Source organism: Tyto alba, unplaced genomic scaffold (assembly GCF_018691265.1).
Source record: "Tyto alba isolate M040663 unplaced genomic scaffold, T.alba_DEE_v4.0 Super-Scaffold_38, whole genome shotgun sequence".
In the NCBI taxonomy this organism is placed as follows: domain Eukaryota; kingdom Metazoa; phylum Chordata; class Aves; order Strigiformes; family Tytonidae; genus Tyto; species Tyto alba.
Window position 1 is genome coordinate 35,364,152 of NW_024881313.1, and position 20,781 is coordinate 35,384,932.

Genomic DNA, 20,781 nt, shown 5'->3' on the forward strand with positions numbered 1-20,781 from the left:
ATTAAATAAATAACAAGTCCAGCTTGGACCTTTTAGGCATTCTTAACACATTACAAAGAAGCAAATCAATCACAAGGCTAATTGCTAAAAACCCCACAGAAAACAAATAAAAACTTTGCAGACTACACTAAACACTGGAATACATTGAAGTGGTTATTTACCTATTAAGAATACAACTCTTTATTTATTTAAACACATATATCTGTTCTGGCCATGATACTGCTGAATATAACCACCAGGGATGGTAAAATGCTGAGGAAGAAGGGCTTTGTGGTTTCGTGCTGGGCAGTCTCCAAAGAACTAGGTCCAGACTCTTTCTGTCAGGGACCTCCCAGGTAAATCTCTCTGTCTTGCCTTGCCGTCCTATTCATCAGTAACACAGAGAATAAGGCTGTAGGAGAATCCAAAATTCCCCTTGCTCCACAGTGCATTCTTGACAGATGTTTTCCTACACTCTTAGCTGCTACCTCCTATCTTGCCTCAATTTACAATGTATGAGACATGAGGAACTATAAGAAATCCTTTCATACTGCATGTGAAGAGCCTAGAAATGTGATGTCTTGCTATGAGTTGTTGTCTTGCTATCAATAAATTTGTGAAAAGGAAATGCAAAGTTCCTGTGGATGGAAAGACAGGGAAGGGAAATCCTCCTGCACCTAATGAGAAGACTAATGAGCAGTGGAAAAATTTGCTGAAAAATACTTGTATGGACAAACGGGTCTTTTGAGCATCCTTAAATTTCACAGTAGGATTCAAACACCCACCAAACTGTTGTGTCCCACTGCTCTGCAAGGAGGAGAATTTCTTTCCCCACAGCTTGGAAGGTCTGCACATAGCTGGTGACTTCACATGCCAGGCTTTGCACCAGCTCCAGAGAGGTAAGATATAAACGTATGTACAGTCACCCAAACAGTCTGGTGCTCCACTACTGTGCATCTCGGTTAGTCCTATGTAAATCAAATGCCATGGGGGCACAAAATCTTACCAGATCCAATTTTGATTATACGGCCAGCATTTTGTCAAGGTTTTTACAAGTCCATAGGTAGGATAGTGATTATATTGCCTTCTGTTACAACATTGCCTCTATTATAGGTGTTGCAGTAACTATCTATAATGCCTTCTTCCAAAGCAGCAAGAATTTAATATCAGGGTCTTTAGTATCACTTTGTTCCTGCCAATCACCATGTATATGGCTTTGAATCACGGAACTAAAGATGTACCTTACCTTCCAGGGCACTGGTGATGATGCTGACAGCACTCACTGCCCTCTGCCTCTGCAAGGGTTCGTCCGAGTGGTCCACCGACGGGCGGTGGGGCATTAAAAGCTGCTTCTTGCTTGCCTCATCTGAGGGAGAGGTCTGTTTAAATGAACACATTGGATCAGCAGAATAAAAGCAAGGCAGATATGGGGTAACATTTTCAAAATTGCCTAAGCACTATTTTTCCCATCCGAAAAGTCAAAAGATCACTGATTTCCTAATTAGACACCTGCTAATGGGGTATTGCTTTTAAAAATGGCACTTTAAGCAGTTCTGGAAACTTTGCCTTGCCCTATACCTTCATGTAAACAGGTGAAAGATGCAGGTGAAAATAAAGGGACTTTTCCAATATCAGAGAAACAGCAGTGCAGCTCTACCATGCTCTTTGCTTTTGAAAGAAGCCCTGCTTAATTACATTAATTATTCCATTATTTCTGAAATGTGTTAACTGTTTAATTATACTGTTAGAAGAGGAAAAGGGGCGTGGGTAACAGCTCCATTACAGGCCTTCGATATCATACTAAGCAAATTGACTCCTCAACACATGTTTTTTCTTGTTCTGAAACATTGCCAGATCTCAGGAACATATTGTCATTCTGGTGATCTTTGGTGCCACGGATTCTGAAGCTCCATAATTAAGGGAGAATCTCAGCTTCTTTCTTTTCAGGAAGAGTAAAAAATAACCCAAAATCTCTCATTCTCATGTTTCTCAAGGAAAAGATTAAAAAAACCCCAACAACAACAAAAAAAGAAATAAGATACCAGAAAAACAGAACTCCCAAACTGTCTTTATTTAATGTTTAATTTTAAATTAGTTTTATGCTTTTTGAAGGCTTGGGTTTCTGAAGTCAGCCAGAAACACAGTATAGATGCAGACACACACTGCATTAAATACTTTATATTGTCAGCTCACAGGAGCAAGAGGTTAGGAGTGGTTTTTTAGCATCTCCCACTTCATAAAGACAAATTGACTTGCTTTACTCCTCTAGCTGTCCCACAGATAGAAGGAGAGGTTGTGGTTGAGGTGTAAGGATCTGGGAAAGCTGGGTTCAACATAATTCTCTGCCGTAGACCTCCTGGTAGAGACACTCAGTCTCCCAAAATAAATATTTTATCAGCCTCTGTTCTGGTCCTTCAAGCATACAGGCTGTGAAGTTCGAGACACTATGTAAGCAAGAGAGATGCACTGTAGATAGATGGGTCCTGATGGCTTTTGCAATATAGTTCAAGGAAACGTGAAAAGAGAAGAAATCCCTACGAAGACGATAACACCTGGTTTATACGGATGTCAGAGTAGCTGCTTTTTCTTCTCCATTGTCAGATGAGAGACAGGAATCAGATTCAGTTTTCTGGATCTTCTCATCACTTGGGTCTGAAATGGCCCTAACCACCCTGAGTAGCACCCAGGATACCAACCAAAATGTGCCAATGGCATCAACTCCACAGCTCTGCTGTCTGGGCCTGGGACATGCACCCAGAGAGACTCAGGATCCCTCCTCTTTGCCATTTCTCTACCAAAACTGCTCTTCAAGAAAGGCAATTCCATGAGAATGGCAGGAAAAAGGTGCTGAGACTCTATGAGCTGTCTTTCCGGAGTGTGATCTCTTCAGGGCTGAGGATATCCCCTTGTCAGATGGTCTCAAAAGACAGACAGGCTTGGCCACTGGTTGACACTGAAAATAATAGCCAGGATGCTGGTCCCAGGCCACTTGAAATTACTGCAGTTAAAAACACCAATCACTGCATGATCAGAGAAGAGTAAGGACTTATAAAGCAACCACTTAAAACATTAGCTAAGCCAGGAAAGCAATAATGCTTCAAAATGGCTTTTTTTTTTTTTTTTTTTCCCTAAAACGTTCTCTTTTGTTAAAACAATTGGCTCATTGTCCATTGAGTTACTGACACAGTCATCTCAAAAGGAGAGGTGTAATCAGAACCTATTCAAAGAGACTCCTACTTGTGCACAACATAACAAGAAAACATTCTATCTTTGGTTTAGGAGCTGGGGCAACCAGGAATGGTATTTCAGATGCATTAGTTTGCTTGATTCCCCTCACTTCAGAAACATCCAATAAAAAACAAAGAAACAACAAATGTTTTATTAATGAAGAAAGCATCTACAAAGTTGCATAATCATTCACACCAATTTGGAGTGCATAACAAATACATGGTATTGAAAAGAAATAACTAGAAAAAGGAGATAAAAAACATGAGCGAGACAAATTTCTAAGTAGAATAAATTAAAAAATTAAAAGCAAAGAAAAAGGAAAAAAAAAAACCAAAGAAGCACCCAATTCTTTCAGTTCCCTCTGTCTGTAGAATGAACCATAAGAAAACCTCAAATTTCAATTTCCTTGGGATCATTTAACTCTCTTTAAACTGTACCATCTTCCCATCCCATCTGATCAAAATTTTAGGACATACCAGTAGCATGTCCTTAGACAACCTCATGCCCAGAAGTACCAGTGTTCTGACTGTCAGGAAAGGTGCTATATTCCTACTCATGCATGCAGAAGTGCTTTTGCAGAAGTTCTGGGTTGGTGACCTTTATCTGAAAGCCACCTTTTACTCACAGGTGCAAAGAGAATTCACTGCAGAGGTAAAAAGTCAAAGGAAGAACATTCAGAGATTCATTCTTTCTATTTTTTGATTCCGCTAAACCAGGGTAAATGAAAAGTCCAAATGAAACAGGTTTGGCATATCCTTCTTAAAAAAAATTAGCAGGGAACTGACTTTTTCCTTAGGTTTGATGTGATATTCACAACCCAACAAGTTTTTTAAATCACTCTATTTTTCTTTCCAGCCCCAGCATCCTCAATCCTGCCACCCATATCACAAGAATTGGTTCCCAAAACTTCAGGAGTCCTGTTTGGAGTCAAGGGGACTGCTTGCAGCGTACCATTCTCCGCATGCAAGAGGGTATTTCTGAAGAAGAAACGTGCATGGCTCCTTCCCTCCTTCATCTCTGGGGAGGTGAGGTGGTGCAATCTGCTGCTTGCCCGTGTTCAGAGAAGATGCTACCACTCGTGGCAGCCACCCACTTGCCCAGCTGCATGTGCCCCCGACGGAAGGCAGAGCCCAGAGCCCGCTGCTCCCTTCAGAGACTGTGGTCTCCTTCCCAACAGAGCAGTAAATCTATCACATAGCCAGCTTGACATTTACTCTAAAGTGGTTTTCCGGGAAATAAAGTTTCCATCCAGGTGAATTGCTTAAAATTATTGAAGTTACTTATCAAAGTTTATGAGCTTTTGTTCTTTGTAAAGGACAGATATGTAAGGGGTTTTTTGTAATTATTATTATTTATTTTAGAACAGAGATAGCTAATAGTCATGCAAGGAAAAGTCAGTTTTCACACTGAGATAGAAAACAGTTCCAGGAACTGGACACACAAGGCAGCATAAAGGCTATTATCATTACAGAGAGAATATGCACAGGCACAGCTGTTCGTCATACTTATATTTCTATAGAAATTAAGCAAAAATAGCAACGGTCTCAACAGTTATGCAAGGAGTCTCCTTAGGATCCAGATGAGAAATCACAATGGAGTTAAACACAGGCACCTCCAGCAGGATGAGATTATTTGTATTGCTCCCTGATTGACTGGAAGTGTTTCTCCTTTGGACTAGCTAAATTCTATAGGGACAAATATACTATTCAGTAATTTACATGTAAATGAGGATGCATAACACTGTAGAATTATTTTCTTCTGAGTGCCTACAGTTCTGAGCTATGTCAAAACTGTTATGTGAAGATGGGCTTATACATGGCAGCATTTTAAAGACCACATTTGGGAACTGGGACAGGTTTAATTTTCTTTCTACAGTAAAAATCTTTTCAGGCATAAAAAGAGGTGGACAGGCCACACCATCAACAATGGACCCAGTAAGGCACTAGCACAAATATTTAATGAGATTGAAGGTGACTATAATAATGCACAGCATTAAAAAGAAGGCATTTATTTTTGTGAATGCTTGATTATTTAAAGAGATCTACTGTAAACTAGAGAATCTTGCAATATTTGTGTCAAATCTGAATGATTTACATTTAGGATATGCTAAAGCAAAGTTTGAAATGGGCAGAAACTAGATCCATGGTGACAACTCTCTGTGTGACAGTGGCAGAGGGCTAGCTAGCTTTCGTCTATATACCTTCTTGGCAGCGATTTTTGGATTACTTGTTTTTTTGACCTTTTTTTCTGAACATGAAAACTGCTAACACTTTCCCTTTTCACCAGTCCTGTGGCAAAGCAAGAAGGGAAAACCAGAAATTTTACCTTGGGGCAGTTTTAAGATTAACAAGAAAATATAAAACCAATGTTATCAGCAAAACAGTTTTATGCTTAATGGCAACAAAAGCCAAAGTCGTTTTATTGTTTGTTTTTTGCTTTTTTTTTTTTTTTTTCTTAATAAGAAAGTAAAAAAAAGTTTAAAGATAAGCTTCTAAATGCTTAGTTTGTCACCTTTGTAAGCAGACCAGCCTTTCTTAAGGGCTCACTCCCCACTGGCTTTCACTCCTGTCAAGCTAGCGATACTCGGAATTTCTAGTTTCCTAAAAGAAAAAATATATGTGCGACCAAGAGGAAATTCAGGAAACATTGTATATGCAAGAGGGAGACTCCAGGTAGCTCAAGTCTCGGCCTCGTTGCCCATCCCAAAGCCATGTCACGGCTGGCCCCGCTCTGCTCCTGGGCTGACAAGAAACTCTGGTGAGCAAGTGACCCAGAGAGAGCAAAGCAGCGGGGACCACCAGCTAACAGCTACTTGCAAACAGCCACCTTCTCAGTCCTGAACCCATTTCTCTACTGCTTTTAATTTCCAAAATAATTGGGAAGTCAGGCTAAACTAAAAACTTTGCAATTTCCCTGCAGAGTTACAGAAAGGTCTCCAGTTGGCTTTAGGAGGCAAGAGGGGATGGTGTCGTGTATTTCTTAACCCTCAAGAAATTCTTAACAGCCACAGGTGACATCTTACTTATCCTCATCAGGTCCCATGGATAAATCGAGCTCCAGATAAGAGCTCATTAACTTAATCCAATTTGTTCTCACAGATCAATACCTTGTGAAGGGAGATGTTACTCTAATCTCTTAATTGAGAAACACAGGGACACAACAGAGCAATACATAGCTACAAATAAATACTACAGGAATTCATAGAAACTTTAGGTTGTAGCGTGCCCTGAAGTTATTTACATAATGTGTAGACTTTCTCTAAAAAAGGCGAAAGCCCAAACTCCCAGTCCAGCAATCAGCAGGAGCATAAAACCATCATTTTTCAAACCTCTCAGTCTCAGGTCAAGACAAAAAAAAAATAGGATATTAATCATAGTCACCAAGTCCTTCTTGTGCCTTATTTACAGTAGGGCAACTCAGAAGAAATCAGTAGCTGTACCACTTGAAGAAATCTGGTAGGAAACAGGGCCAGCCCTGATTTAGTCTTCTGCAGAATACACCAGAGATTTCTTGCTCGTGTTGTGCACTGAAGCCCCTAGTGACTTGGCAGGACAGCTTTGATGCAGAAGACTGCATGGATGGATGCCATTCTTCATGGACCATGCCGTCCAGAGCCAGCAAGCCTGCTGATCAGTCAGACTACCCCAGCTGAAAAGACTGATGGGCCTAAGCACCATTCATTGAGATTATTTGAAATCTCTCCTGTTTCATTAGCTGTATTTAGGAATTAGGGGGGAGGAGATGGAAAGTGCGAGCACACTTGGTTTCTCATGCAAACACACTCATATCCATCTGTGACAAGCGGCCAGGGCCACCTGAAGAGCATTTGAATCAATTTTTTTTAGCTTACATGCTCTTCTGCAGCCAAGTGTCAGGACACCATTCATCTGAGTCACCAGCCTGAATAGTGGGATAATCGGCCGCAGCCGCCTCTCTCATGTGAGAGGGCACAACCATCACAGCTGCCTTCATATCAGCTCAACTGCCACCCGCAGCCATTCCCGTGGACAAACGGCCCTTGGCTGGGACAGGGGCTAGCAGTTGTGATGACACAAAGGCATGAAAGTTGTTCATCGTGGTCCCAACTCCTTTGCCTGGGCTGAATGTTGCTAAAATTGATTGGGCTAAAATTCTCAAAATTGACTAGTGACTTCTTGTGCTTTCCCTGAGAAACCTTAGGAGGGTCCAGTTTGAAATGATCTGCTGAAACTATGTTCTGCTTAAGGGATGCACATTAGAAACTCAAAACCAGAGATGGTCAGATCTTTTTAGATGTTTACTTTGCCCTTTAAATTAGAAGTGCTCTTCCAAGCTTTCCCCAAACCAGAATTCAGTGGTCTCCCCCCTCGGTAACAATCAGACAGGTTTGTGTTATGCTCATCCGAAACTACCAAGCATCACAGAAGGACCTAAACAAATGCACCTTCAAAACCTAATGCTATAAAATGTGTTTCACCAGCTCCATCAACTCACACATTACATTTACATGAGTGAAGCAACACACCTCAGGAAGCTGCAAGTCAGGGTTTAATGCATATTACAGTGATGCCTTTCATGGTCTGGTTCTTCATTTCTTTTTCAGGGAAGATACAACAGATAGCACAAGTGGGTCCTTTTTCACCGTGGGCTTAAACTTGTACAAAATAAATAACAGCAGCAGGGTCGATGGGGTTAATGAGGCAAATTCAACTTCACCCTGCAACATCTTTCTTTCGCCTCTCCCAAACATATCAAGAGACCACAAAACAAAGTCAGAGCTGCTAACAAAGAACAAGCTTGACTTCAAATTTGAACAAGAAGAGGCAAAAATAATCAAACACAAGCCCAGAAACATGTTGATTTATCTCCAAGCACACTGAGGTGTTGGATTTGTTATTTCCTTTTGCCTGCGTTCCACATCTGAGGCTGCATGTTTGTGCCCAGCACTTATGGTTCCTGTAGCGAATACATCTGTACAGCAATGGGCTTCTTGCCAATTAGCTTTTAACTCCAGCTCACATTTTCTGGATAGATTAGATACCAAACCTGTTTTGCAGAAGACCCAACATCCTTCACATTGCATCACTGAATGAGCATCTGTTACTATAGTGCCTGGGTGTTATTTCATAGATGACCAGGGAACTGCCAAGTGAGCTCACCCACCCAGTCCATTCAGTTTTCAACATCCATTTTTTTAAAAGGCAGGAAGCTGGCAAACTAAAAGAAATGCTGGAAGAGCTCAAAGTCTCCCTGTCACCTCAGGGCCCAATCCTGTAAAATAACAATATTTCCTGTGAAAGGTTGAGTGCTCTCATGTTTTTTTAAGCTTTTTCTGACAGCTGGGAGAGCCTCAGCAGCCCACAGAGCTGCTTTCCTTACAGAGAAAAGGGGGACATCCACTGCTCAACTACTGAGGCCTTTCTACTTTGGTTCAGATTTTTTTTTTTTTTTTTTTTTTAACAGAGATGCACAAACTTTCTCCCACAGTTTCTTTAATGCACAGCTTTTTTTGCACCAAGCTAAATCCAATAGAACTCTGCTATCTACAAATAGTGTTTCTCTTGCTCAATCTGTCTAGAGACTGCTCTCAGGACTGGTCTTCCTTGTCTGCAGAGAATAAAAATGGGAATATCAAAGCCCTAAATGAACGAAGGTGTGAACATCTGAAAAGCAGCAACAGCCTCAAAACTGTCAACAAAACAGATAATTCTCACACCAACCCACTTCCCACACGCAGCACGGCTCCTCCTCTCATGTACAGTGTGAGAGTCTATTTGCAAGACTACAGGGAATGCCTGGATAAGTGAGGAAAAAAATTCAATCCAAAGCTTGAAAGGGAAGATGCTGCCTGGCTCTAAAGAATAAAAGCTACTTCTCAATTTACTGATAATCTGACACCACGGCTGAGATCCATCTCACTTGCATTTCTCTTCAGGAAATACCTTGCCTAATACATGTTAGAATCACATTTGCTTATTTCCCCACTGATGTAAGCCATTTTTGGCACCTTACTACTCTGAGTGGGCTTCATCTCACCTGACTTAAGACATGCAATATCATAGAATCATAGAAACGATAGAATACCAGGTTGGAAGGGACATCAAAGACCATACAGTCTAACCGTTCCTGGCAAAAGCACGCTCTAGACAAGATGGTCCAGCACCCTGTCCAGCTGAATTTTAAAAATGTCCAGTGTTGGGGAACCCACCACTTCCCCGGGGAGATTATTCCAGGGGCTGATTGGTCTCATTGCGAAAAATTTTCTTCTTGTGTCCAATCGGAATCCCCCCAGGAATAACTTGTACCCATCACCCCTCATCTTTTCCATGTAACTCCTTGTAAAAAGGGAGTCTCCATCTGCTTTATAGCCACTCTTTAAATACTGGAACATCGTGATAAGGTCTCCTCTAAGGCTTCTCTACTCAAGGTTGAACAAAAGCTGTTCTCTCAGCCTTTCCTCACATGACAGGCTTCCCAGTGACCTTTGATAATCTTTGTGGCCCTCCTCTGGACCTTCTCCAGCCTGTCCACGTCTTTTTTGTATAGTGGGGACCAAAACTGTACACAGTATTCCAGGTAAATATAGAATTACTCACCTTGGGCTCCCCTTGTAGTTAAAATGAACAGAAAGAAATACTTTCAGGGAGAGAGATTATTCTGACTCATTTTCAATCTCTAAGATTAATTAAATCCTGCCTACAAGGATCGTAGTGACTAGACCTCCGTTGCTTTAAAGACTGTTGAGAGTGATGAGCTTCAACATAGAATATCTACATTAAAAGAGATAAATTCTCAACATATCAACCTGGCAACCCATCCAAATTGACCTGCTGGTGTAACAGTTATTTCCAAAACACCATTTCATGATTTTCCAAATGAATTTGTTTTTAGGTCCTAATGGTATCAGTCTTAATAGTTTTATTTACAGCCTTATTAAATATTTTTCGTGCTTTGCACCAAAGACCCTGGCAATCTGCAAAAGGCTTGAAGTCTGTTGATCATCTGCTTATCTTTCCTAGCTACTATTGGAACTGGATGCTAAACTCTTCCAGGAACTACCTTGGGACTGTAAGAACAGCTCTCCACAAGTAGCTATACAGAAGAACCATGCAAACAGATAGCAACCAGTGGGAGAAAACAGAGTCTCAAGATGGTAAGACTCACAATGAATCATTTTAAAAACATAATTTCCTAGCCACCGGAAAGTGTCAGATATTCGAATGTCAAAAGAAACAAACTTAAAATATGTCCCTACAAGAAAAGAAAATTCATATCAAATCCAAGATTTAGGTATTTGCCTCCAGCCAACTCTGAAGAGTAAGTCTCACCAGAAGTCACAAACCTGTCTTATGCAGCACTAGACACATGTTGCTGTGTGACTTAGCTCATTGTCTTCCCACCCTGCCTAGGATGGTGGATCTGGGTTTCTCACTGTAGACTGCATATCGCGTAAATAAATTACAGCAAACTCCAACAACATTTAGAAGGAAACAAGAGTGTGAATCACATACAAAAGTTATATAGTACTCACCACGTTGCCTGTCCCAGGTTTTTCCATAAAAACTGGGGGGAGCAGTAACCCTGCAGGAGAAGTAGGGTCTGGGTTGAATGCCCCGGTGCCTCCTCCTATCAGGGAAACCACACCATTGCAATCCACTGAGCTGTTCCTTTTGCCCGGCTGGGTGTAGTTGGGAGTAGTAGGGTGAGAACTATGGCTCACTTGACTTTGCACGCTCGGACGCCTCCCAGATCTTGGAATTAAGAGAGAGCCCCGGTGGCTTTCATTTTCCCCAGCAGTGCTGATCTCATCATCGACAAAATCTGTTTCGGAGCCAGTGTCTCTGCCACGGAGTTGGAAACTGAATATGCTTCCGTGGCTGGTTCTGCGCTTCACCAAGTTTGCACTGGGACCATAACTAATGCCAAGGAGAGTCTAGAAACCCCCAGAAAGGAAAAAGGGGAAAGAGAAACAACATTTTGCAACAAGTTTCAGGAGCGAAGAAGGTCTGGGGAGAGCAGTAAGATCCATTCTAAATCAAGTGCTTCAGAGAAAGACTTCATTATACATATTCAACCTTCACAAAGTTAAGAGGTTGAATAGTCATTCCTATTCATTAGGTATTTGTCTAAATCTTGACAGTTAAAGATGTGCTGAAATAGGAAGGATCAAGGTGGTATTCACCTCATAGCGTGATATTCTCTTTTCTTCTACACCCCCCCATCTGGTAAATGCCAAAGGACCTGGGAAGGCAGCACAAGGAGTGGAAGACAGGAGGAGCAGGGCAGGGGATCCAGCTCCAGTTTAAAGCATTATCACACATCTTCATAACAGCTAGGGAAGGAATGTTGTAGTGGAAGAAGAAGAGATAAAGAAATAGGGCAGGAAATGAACTGCAGGGAAAATGAGAAGAAGAGGGAAGAAGCAGCAGCAAAATACGGCGGAAGAAGGTGATAAAGAAAAAAAAAAAAAAAACAAGAGTAAGAAGAGGGATATGGTTTATTAGTTTGTAAAATTATTATCCCAATGCACATGGCTGCTTTAAGGGGTACATAACCTCAATACACAGCAGCGTCCCTCACACTCAGATATCAGCCTTGACAATACACTCTGATGTCAGCTAGTGAGAGTGCAACTCTGACAGAGCATCAGCAAGATGTAGCCAAGGACTAAACACATCTGAGCCCTCGCAGACTAAAAAGGATGTTCAGAAAATGCATAAGGAATTCAAGTCTATTTCTTTCCCTCATAGCTGAAGAGGAAATTATTGGAGTGAGAGCATTTAGGCAGAACATACTTTGATTTTATAACCTGCACAGAATTTTCAGCTTCTTCAGAAGTTTCTAGTGTGCCAAGTATATGTGAAGAGAGGTCAGATCTCCACAGCATCCACAAACCAAATGAAGCTTAATTGCATTTCACGCTGCAACTTACACCACTGAGTTATGTAACAATACTATTTTGTGACACTAGAACAAGGAAAGTTAAAAAACCCAGGCCCCTTCTAACTAAAAAGAACCCATTTGGATTGCTACTAAATTTTAACTGATCAAAAATCCATTCCTGGGTTTCCATGACAGTCTTTGAGACTGATTTCTGATGGCAATACGTTTTCAGCTGCTCTGATTGCATCTGAATGATGACTCAGCCTTATTCTCTCCAACCATACCAGACACAGCCTTGCACAGAAGATTTACTATAAGCTTTGAAATGTGTCTCCCATGTTTCTCATGCATATGACATCCAGGGACAAAAACTGAAAACAAGAAATTAATCTAAGAAACCAACTGGCAGTGTCCAGCTCCAATCCACTGTCATTCTGGTACGTGGCTCCTGAAACCCATCCAGAATGAAGCTAAACAGGAATTCTAGTTTTAACAAAGATGTAATTCATAACACGACCCACTTGACCAGTGAGACAACAGCAAAAACTATTACATTTAAAAATGCATGTCATTCACAGAAATCCAGCTCTGTGAAAATTTTGTGAGCTGAGGAGTCATTAATTGGTCACATTTACTTACATCACTTACATTTTTTCTATGAGTTTTTTATGGCTGCCAAATACCTCTAAATTCACTGACAACAAAATATAAAAAGACTTAGCCCATTATATGGCTATTGAAAAAAAAACAAAATAAACTGATTTAAACTTTGCCCTCAGTTAAGCAAAGACAAATTATCTGAAGCGATTTATGATCATTTGATACATACAGCATGTGCAGATTCATAGTCATGCATGTCAGTAACATTTACATAAAGCCCTTTTTAATAACAGTCTCACTCCCTGCAGTAGAAAGTAGAAACAACTGCCACAAAGTTTTGACTTGAAGGCAACTAGCAAAGGAATATAAAAATGTTAATAATGTCTTTGTATAGCATTTAAAAAGCCCTGGGAGACATTTCCTCCCTTTCTCCTCCTCTCTTTTCTTTTTAAGATTTGCAAGTTTCTTTTAAGAATTTTTTATCTATAGTAGGGATAGGATAGATATAATCAGATGAATTAAATTAAAGCAAGAAAATAAACCAGACGGTGGGGTAATCTTGAAGCAAAAAATAAAGCAAAAAAAAAAAAGAGATTTGTAAGAATGTTTAATGGGCATTTTAAATTCATTTTGAAGATAAAGTGGTAATATGTTTCCTTCCACTGTTCTAACACAGACTGTTTGCAGGTCAGTCATGATATTAAATATCTGATTGTTCTTTACAGCTGAAAGTTTCAGCTTTAATTGCCTATTCAGAGCCTGGCTTATCCAGCAAAGTGCAGTGTGGAACAAGTGATGTTTCAGACGATGGCTTACCGTTCTCCTCTGAGCATCATCATAGTCACACTTGGGATTTCTTTGGTCTTCCCCATACTCTTCTGTCCCCAAAGATTTCTTTTTCTTTCTCTTATTTCTTCTTTCCTTGGCATTTTTGGATGCTAAAGGTGACATTTCCAATGAACTAAGTGACATTGAATCAATTCCTTTAGCAGCTAGTGCCTAAACCAGAAGATGGTAGAAGGTATAAAATGTATTATTTGAGTTAAGGATCTCAGGGAGAACTAATAATTACTCTGCTCAGCAATAATTTTTTTATTTGTAAGTTGTAATGTTGTATAGGAGATAAATTAAAATTTTCGGATGGTCATTAAGCATAAAACTATCTCATATAGCTGGAACCTGTCTTAATCTCCCTCTAACTGCTATATTTTGCCTCAGGAAAATAAACAACAAACAAGACAGAGTCCTAGTACAAATTTACACATACAGGGCTGCCATCCAGATCCTGTGCGGGAGCACTGGGAATGGCTGCATAAAATAATGTGATTTATGTAGAGCTCACACAAGATCCTTCGACATTTCACGAGAAGAACAGCCTGTGTGCACACAGCTGCAAGTGTACACTGTGCACGCATCTCTGCAGTGACACTTCTGGTGCCAGTCAAAAAAAGTCTCAAACTGGGGAACCTCAGATTAAGCCCCACCCTGGACTTCAGCCCCTTGAACCAGGTGGGCTGGACAGGAGAACAGCCAAGCTGTTTGCTGGGATTTTTCCTCTCCGATCACAGAAGGATGTTAGGAACAGCAGGCAATTCAGCCGGCACATTTTTGTAAACACTTCTTCCAAGCAGCAGCACAGGCAACTATGGTCAGAGATGCAAAGAGAAAACCGTGGGTTTAATTGGAGATAAGGCGGACTTTGCTTTGCTGTGTGCTTCAGTGCTGTGCTGGCTATCTGGTGGGATCGCTGCAGGAGCTGACTGATAACAGACCAACTGCCAGAACCCCAGCAGAAGCTGAATGCGAAAGCCTGAATGCACAAAGCCACAGCCTTGGAAGCAAATGAGCAGCCAGGAGGAAGAATCAATAGGTGCAGGGAGGAAGCCACAGCCCACTCCAGCACACTGGAGCCCCATCCCTGGTGCGGGTGGGAGGAGCAAGGGGGTTCTGAGCACAAAGCACAAGGTCAGGTTTGGAGGTGCCAGCGTCTCAGCAGTAGCCATATCAGTGGCCTGGAGACTAGCCCATTTGCAGAGCCCCCAGCAGAAATACATAAAGTGAGTGAATTAAACAAAACGAAACAAAAAATCCTCTGAAGGTTCCCAAGAACAGGAGAAACGGATGAATCCTCAGTGCTATTGTCTGTAAGCCACTAGAATCAAACAGGCAATCAGCTCTCCACAGCAAAATACTCCCTTCCTCCCACAGGCATCAGTCCAAGGAAAGTGAAAGCACTTAACAGTCGTGTAAAGAATCAATCATGTATTTCAAGGAGTAGCGGTAGCTCTATCAAGCTGAGAGCACAACAAAACTTAATTCCTGTGGGAAATATCTTTCATGAGCAAGCTGCTTCAAGCAGAGGAGGAGGGCTCAGACACTGGTCTAGGCTGTTCTTTTTTTTTTTTTTTCAAGTCAATTGATTTAATTGCTATGTTGAAGTGCTTACTCTTCATAAAGATTCAGCAAGTCTTTTGGTGTTAAGTTCAGGTTTAGGAATGTGTTAGACCAATTGTGTAAATTGACTGATGGTCCCCAAGCAGGCCTATCAATTATATTCGTGCTCTCTTTATGCTGCACAGTGTAAAAGCTGGTCTAAAGAGTTTCAGTTTTCCTTTCTGATTGCCATCATACTTTATTGATCTAGGAAATATTGTAGGTTGTGTTACTAAGCATGCTGTACTCTTATTGTAAAGTAAGATCATTTTCAGTTTCTTAGCGTTTTCTTACCTATTGCTTGTGTTGAAATGCTTCTGCCCTGCATACCTCTTTCAGTTATTGAAAAAGGATTTGGACTAAATTATTTCTCAGGGCATAGAGGATGTCCCCACATCCTGCCTATCTGCCCTTTCTGGTTGTGTTCCTGTGGCTAGATGATGTCCTGTCCCACAGGCACTGCAAGCTATAACCCACTGCAAATAACTCCCAGGGACAGGAAAGTTGTGTGGGACAAGACATGTCTGGGAAGGATGGCTGAAGGATGGGAGAAAAGCTTAGCTCACATGAGACCTGACATGGGGAATATGCAGGAGATAGGACTTGAAACAAGAACTTAGCCGTATAGTGAGGAAGTCAAAACCAAGGCCTTGATAAAGGCTTAGAGAGGAAGATTAAAACTGAGTAGCTATGACTGGGGCGAGACACCTGAGGACATCTTAAAGCCACATAATGCAGCCACCTAATTCCTTTTCCTGAGCCTCTTCTTCCAAATGTCTAATTTGAAATGTTGGGGGTCAATTTGCAGAAATACTGGGCTTCACTAGTGAACATGATGGACCCCATACTTTACTCCTAATTTTCCTTTCCATAAGATTAGAATATTTCTCCAGTAGTATTACAAATAAAAATGAGTATTTTTGAAGCACATAGAGTCTGAGAAGTGACAAGAGGCACTGAAAAACCTCTGAGGATGTTGAAGCAGGCTTTCAATGTTTGAGTCAGGAAATCTGCTTGAGCTGGCCTAAGGCTACAGAACAAATGATGAGAAAGCAAAGAGGTGCTCTTGAGTCATGCACAGTCCACCCTTTGTACAGAATAGGACACAGGAAAAATGAGACATGGTTGGCTGAAAAAAAGACTGTGTTACAAAACATATAGACAAATGGGAACAATTTAAGTTTTCACAGGCAGCCTTAATTTTGACACATTCTGACTTTCAGGGCTTAATGTTCCTTTTTTGTGTACATACAGGCTTAACTGAAATCAAAGCCTTCAAAAGGAAATTCTTAAATATCTTTAATTATAACCGGGGCTACCAAAGTTGACTGTTATTAGGAAGATCTCAGCTGGAGTCAAAATACATGAAAATTTGTATAAAATAGGTATGAGTTGAAGCTCAGTTGGTTCCCTTAGGTTATGGCAGAAAGTTACTCTGTTCAAAGTGCCTGTACGTGGACTAAATTGCATTTACCTATTACTTAAACCATCAAAGAGGATCTTTAAAAGGACTTAAATGATATATAAGCCTCTACTAGCACTTTGTCAAGGGTGAATTGTATTTTCTGTTTTCTTTCCAAGTATTTAAATGGGCTTTGGATTAGGCCTTGAAGACACATGTTCCCAAAAGAAAATTATGTATATTAGTTTATACTGTGTATCAAGGATTTATTTCTTTGAACTATAGTGTTACGTGTTATTTCAGACTAATTTTCTTATTGTTTTCTTGTTCACAGCACCTAAAATGTTCTCTTCAGCTGTTTAATAAAGGCCTTCTACTCCACACAAACCACATGCAAATTAACTAGTGTTATTAAGGCTATATGGTTACATTCACCATTTGGCCTCCCTATTTCATTTAAACTTATGACATAACATTAAATCCATATACTTTGCATAATTTGCAAACCTTAGCCTCAAGATCTGCCTGTTAACTTGTTCAGGAATTAAGTCATATGTGCTTTAAACAGTTACCCTACATCTTTATCTTCGTTGTCGGACAGCTGGATATTCACGGCATTTTGAATGAAACAGTGTGGAAATGAACATGAGCTAAAGTGGTGGTGGAAGAAGGTCCAGCTGGGGCTATGGCTGAGCTACCAAAATAGCTGTTTTGCGCTCAAATTCAGAAGTATTTATACTATCATTAAAATATTTTTTATACCAACCAATATATATTCCTCTGCTGGCATATGTGGTACAGTTAAACCAGTATAATTCTGGATATGTAAACCCTAAATCACCCCATTTCTAGCAGGAAGAGCCATCATTTTTCTTTTAGAAAGGATTGTAATAACTCTGTCCAGGACAATAAACATATAAGATGCTTTCAAGCAAACTCTTACTTTGGTTATCACATAAATGTAAAATAAAGAGACTGGGAATCTCAAGGTACCATCTGTTCAAGTTACCCGAGGCTAATCACGCCATATAGTCTACTGACCTCCTGCTCTTTCTTCAGCATCTCCATGGCTTCCCGAAACTTTCTTTCCTTCTCTTCCGTTTCAGCAATAGTGGCTTGGTTTTGCTCTTCATATGCCATGGCCACAACAGCCAGAATCAGGTTTATGAGATAAAATGAGCCCAGAAAGATGACCAGCATAAAAAAAAGCATGTAGATCTTCCCAGCAGATCTGAGAGTCTGTAAGCACAAAAGTAAAATCTCTAACACTTGTTTACAATGTTTTTAAAAGGAAAAGAAATAGATAAATATTAAAAAAAAAAAAAAACAAAAACCTTGTATTTACAGTATAATTGCATTCAGCCTTTGTTAATAGTTCAAACAGAATCCCTTTGAAGACAAGCAACAACCACATGCAAGGAAATAATCTTCTCACAAATAAACTTTTACACCTTAGTCAGAAACAACGTGCCTTGCAGTAAAGTTCTTTTCTAAAAGAAGAATGTTTTCCTCCTTTACCAAATATCTCCACTGGTTTTCTTTTAGAATAGATAATCCTACAATCAGTTGCAGTGAAAGCTTCCTCCACATAGCTCAATATATTTTTATAGAGTGCATAGAAGCTTTCCAAGTAGGGTTCATGTTGTATCCCTTCAGATATCTACAGTCTAGGTCCTTTATAGTCGGAAAAACATACTTTTATGGTGCAACTCGTCTGAACATTATTTAGACATCTGCCTCAGGATAAGAAGAAGCAAACCTTGGGTGCCACTGACTGTATTGCCTGGTTCTTCACAACATTAATAGGCATACCTGGAGTTTAGGGTAACAGGCTGAGCTTATATTACAGATATGTTCCATGGTCAATGACTTGATGCTAGTGATAGAAACCACTGTGTTATATTATAAGGTCAAATAATAAAAGGGAGTGATGTTCACCCTTATTTGCCATGACAGTTCAGTCTTCCAGAGTTGTACATGAAGCTTTCTGCCAAGTAAGTGAATATAGTTATTTAAAGAATCTTCAATTTCATTGTTATGCATTTTTGTGAAATGAACTTGTATGACTGTCCGCATGTGAAGCTGAAATCCCCAATACTTCAAAGATGTCTAGCTCATTACCTTCAGAGTAGTATCTGTCAGCACTAACTCCCTTGATATCCTTACAAGCATGTTCTGGTCTTGGCAATTTTTTGATGCAGAAGTAAATCTTCAGTGGCTTCATGGACAAAGTATGTAATTCAGTACCAGATTATCATAGGTACTTCATTAGAGTTCACATACATTTCAGGAAATGCATGTTAAAATCAGCATTTACTAGCAGACCACCTTGCAGGCATGACTGCAAGTTGACTGACTCCATTTGTGCTTCTGGTTATCAGGTGTCCATGATGAAAAGCTTGCAGCAGGGAGAACTGAAACATGCCAGGTAGACCTGCCCTTTGCTGAATTTGTGTTAGTTATCATGCCTTGCAAAGCCAGATATGCCAAATACATAAATGCTTCTCTATAACTTTTTTAAGCCTGACTCAGAAGATTAGTTTATGTTTCACCAGTCACCAAAAAATCATTAAGTGGTGATGTGGTGATCATTCTTAAGTGGTGAACTTTGTTTAGATTTAGGTAAATTACCCATTCAAAGTGTCTTTCTCTCAGTACCAATTTTCCTCACTCTCCCCAAACACTCAGCTTAATGTCTTTTTGTATCATCAATCATAAGAAAATAAATTAATTGTAATGGTTGATGGTCCTTCTCCAGAACACACAGAGCATAGTTTACCTAGTAACCAGTAATTTTTTCTTGTCTTTAATTATTCAATATATAACTGTAACAAGATGATGTGTTTATTTTGTAGTTTTTAACAGTAATAAACCAATCTTATACCTGTTGATAAAGACGTTCCCAATAATCTTGAGTCATAAGACGGAACAAAGAGAGAAAGGCCCAGCCAAAAGTATCAAAGCTTGTGTAACCATGGTCAGGATTTTCCCCAGCCTTCAGACATATATAACCCTCAGGGCATGTGCTGCAAAACATGAATGACAATACATGAAATACATCATAGATGACTTCAGCATGGAGAAACTGATTTTCAGGGGAACATATTGAATGCTGTTTGTTAAGAGCACAGATCTTCAATGTGATTCAACAGTTAGATGGTTCCCACCTGACAAATTGAAAACACTCTGTCAAAGATCAGAGACATTGAGAGAGACCAAATTCCAGGTCGTGTTTTGGTAACAGAGCAATACCCTCTGTCCTGGCAGATGGTGAGATTGATATTCTGCCTGTCAGATGGAAGAATCAAGGTTTTCTGAACTGCCTTGAGATAGGATGATTATTGTAATACCCAGTCATTTTTGACACATCACCAGTCATGTAGAGTGTGTCCAACGTGTGCAGCTTTTAACTTTTTTTCTCCCTGCAAAAACCCATAGTGTTTCAATCACTGTTTGTTTTTTTTTTTTTTTTTTTTTACCAAAACAGTATACCGCCACAAATGGAAACGCAAGGCAATAATATAAATAATGCAAAGTAATTTTTAAAATGCCACCCGAAAAAGAAATTGACTCCTGAGAAAACAGTGTGTCTCAGTGTGAAAATCAATTATTCCTTTTTTTCAAATATCAATTTTATACTGATCTAAATCAAATCTCTACAGCACAGGATAGCAACCCTGTATTGCATGTTGAGATGAGAATACATTGCTATAGGTTTTGAAATTATACAAATCTATGGTGTCAGCCACCAACATTAGACATTCAACAACGCTTTAAGAAGCTTAATTTAATATCATTAGTCAAGCACAAATTTTTAAGTAAGTCTGCTTTGAACACTGAAAAAAGGAGTGCTGAAGCATTGCAAAATGTGTGCATATCCTTGTTTGCAGCAGTCTTCAGAAAAAGCAATAAAAATTAAAAGTAACAGTTGATGCTTAATGAATTAAATGTAATGCACAAGTGAGAGAGAATATAAGTGATTCTGTCACCTTAGGTAGGTCCAAATTAGTTTATATCAGTTGAGAATCTAAACAATAGTGACTATATCTCACACAGAAAGAAGAAGAGAGAACTTCTAATATTTTTTCCCTGCCAGACTAGAAATACCTCCTTCTAGATCTTTCCTACTTTGACTACTTATTGTTTCCTGGTAAGAGCCACATTTGAATAAAAATTACAGTAATGTTATTGGGTTAGAAGACACTAAAATGCAGAAATCTCAGCTTTTTCCCCCTAAAATATGCAGATGCACACTGAATCACTGAATCTCTTTTATA

General features: G+C 39.9%; 1 protein-coding gene across 1 annotated transcript in view; it reads right to left on the minus strand.

Annotated features, from left to right (window-relative positions):
* The window catches only part of SCN5A (sodium voltage-gated channel alpha subunit 5), a 214,875-nt gene that overhangs the window by 101,304 nt on the left and 92,790 nt on the right, over window positions 1–20,781 (minus strand). Inside the window, exons 9-13 of the mRNA XM_042801945.1 lie at window positions 19,389–19,530; window positions 17,546–17,743; window positions 13,486–13,668; window positions 10,718–11,119; window positions 1,226–1,358 (exon numbers count right to left, since the gene is read on the minus strand). Coding sequence (XP_042657879.1) covers window positions 1,226–1,358; window positions 10,718–11,119; window positions 13,486–13,668; window positions 17,546–17,743; window positions 19,389–19,530 — 1,058 coding nt within the window. The remainder of the gene's footprint in view (window positions 1–1,225; window positions 1,359–10,717; window positions 11,120–13,485; window positions 13,669–17,545; window positions 17,744–19,388; window positions 19,531–20,781) is intronic.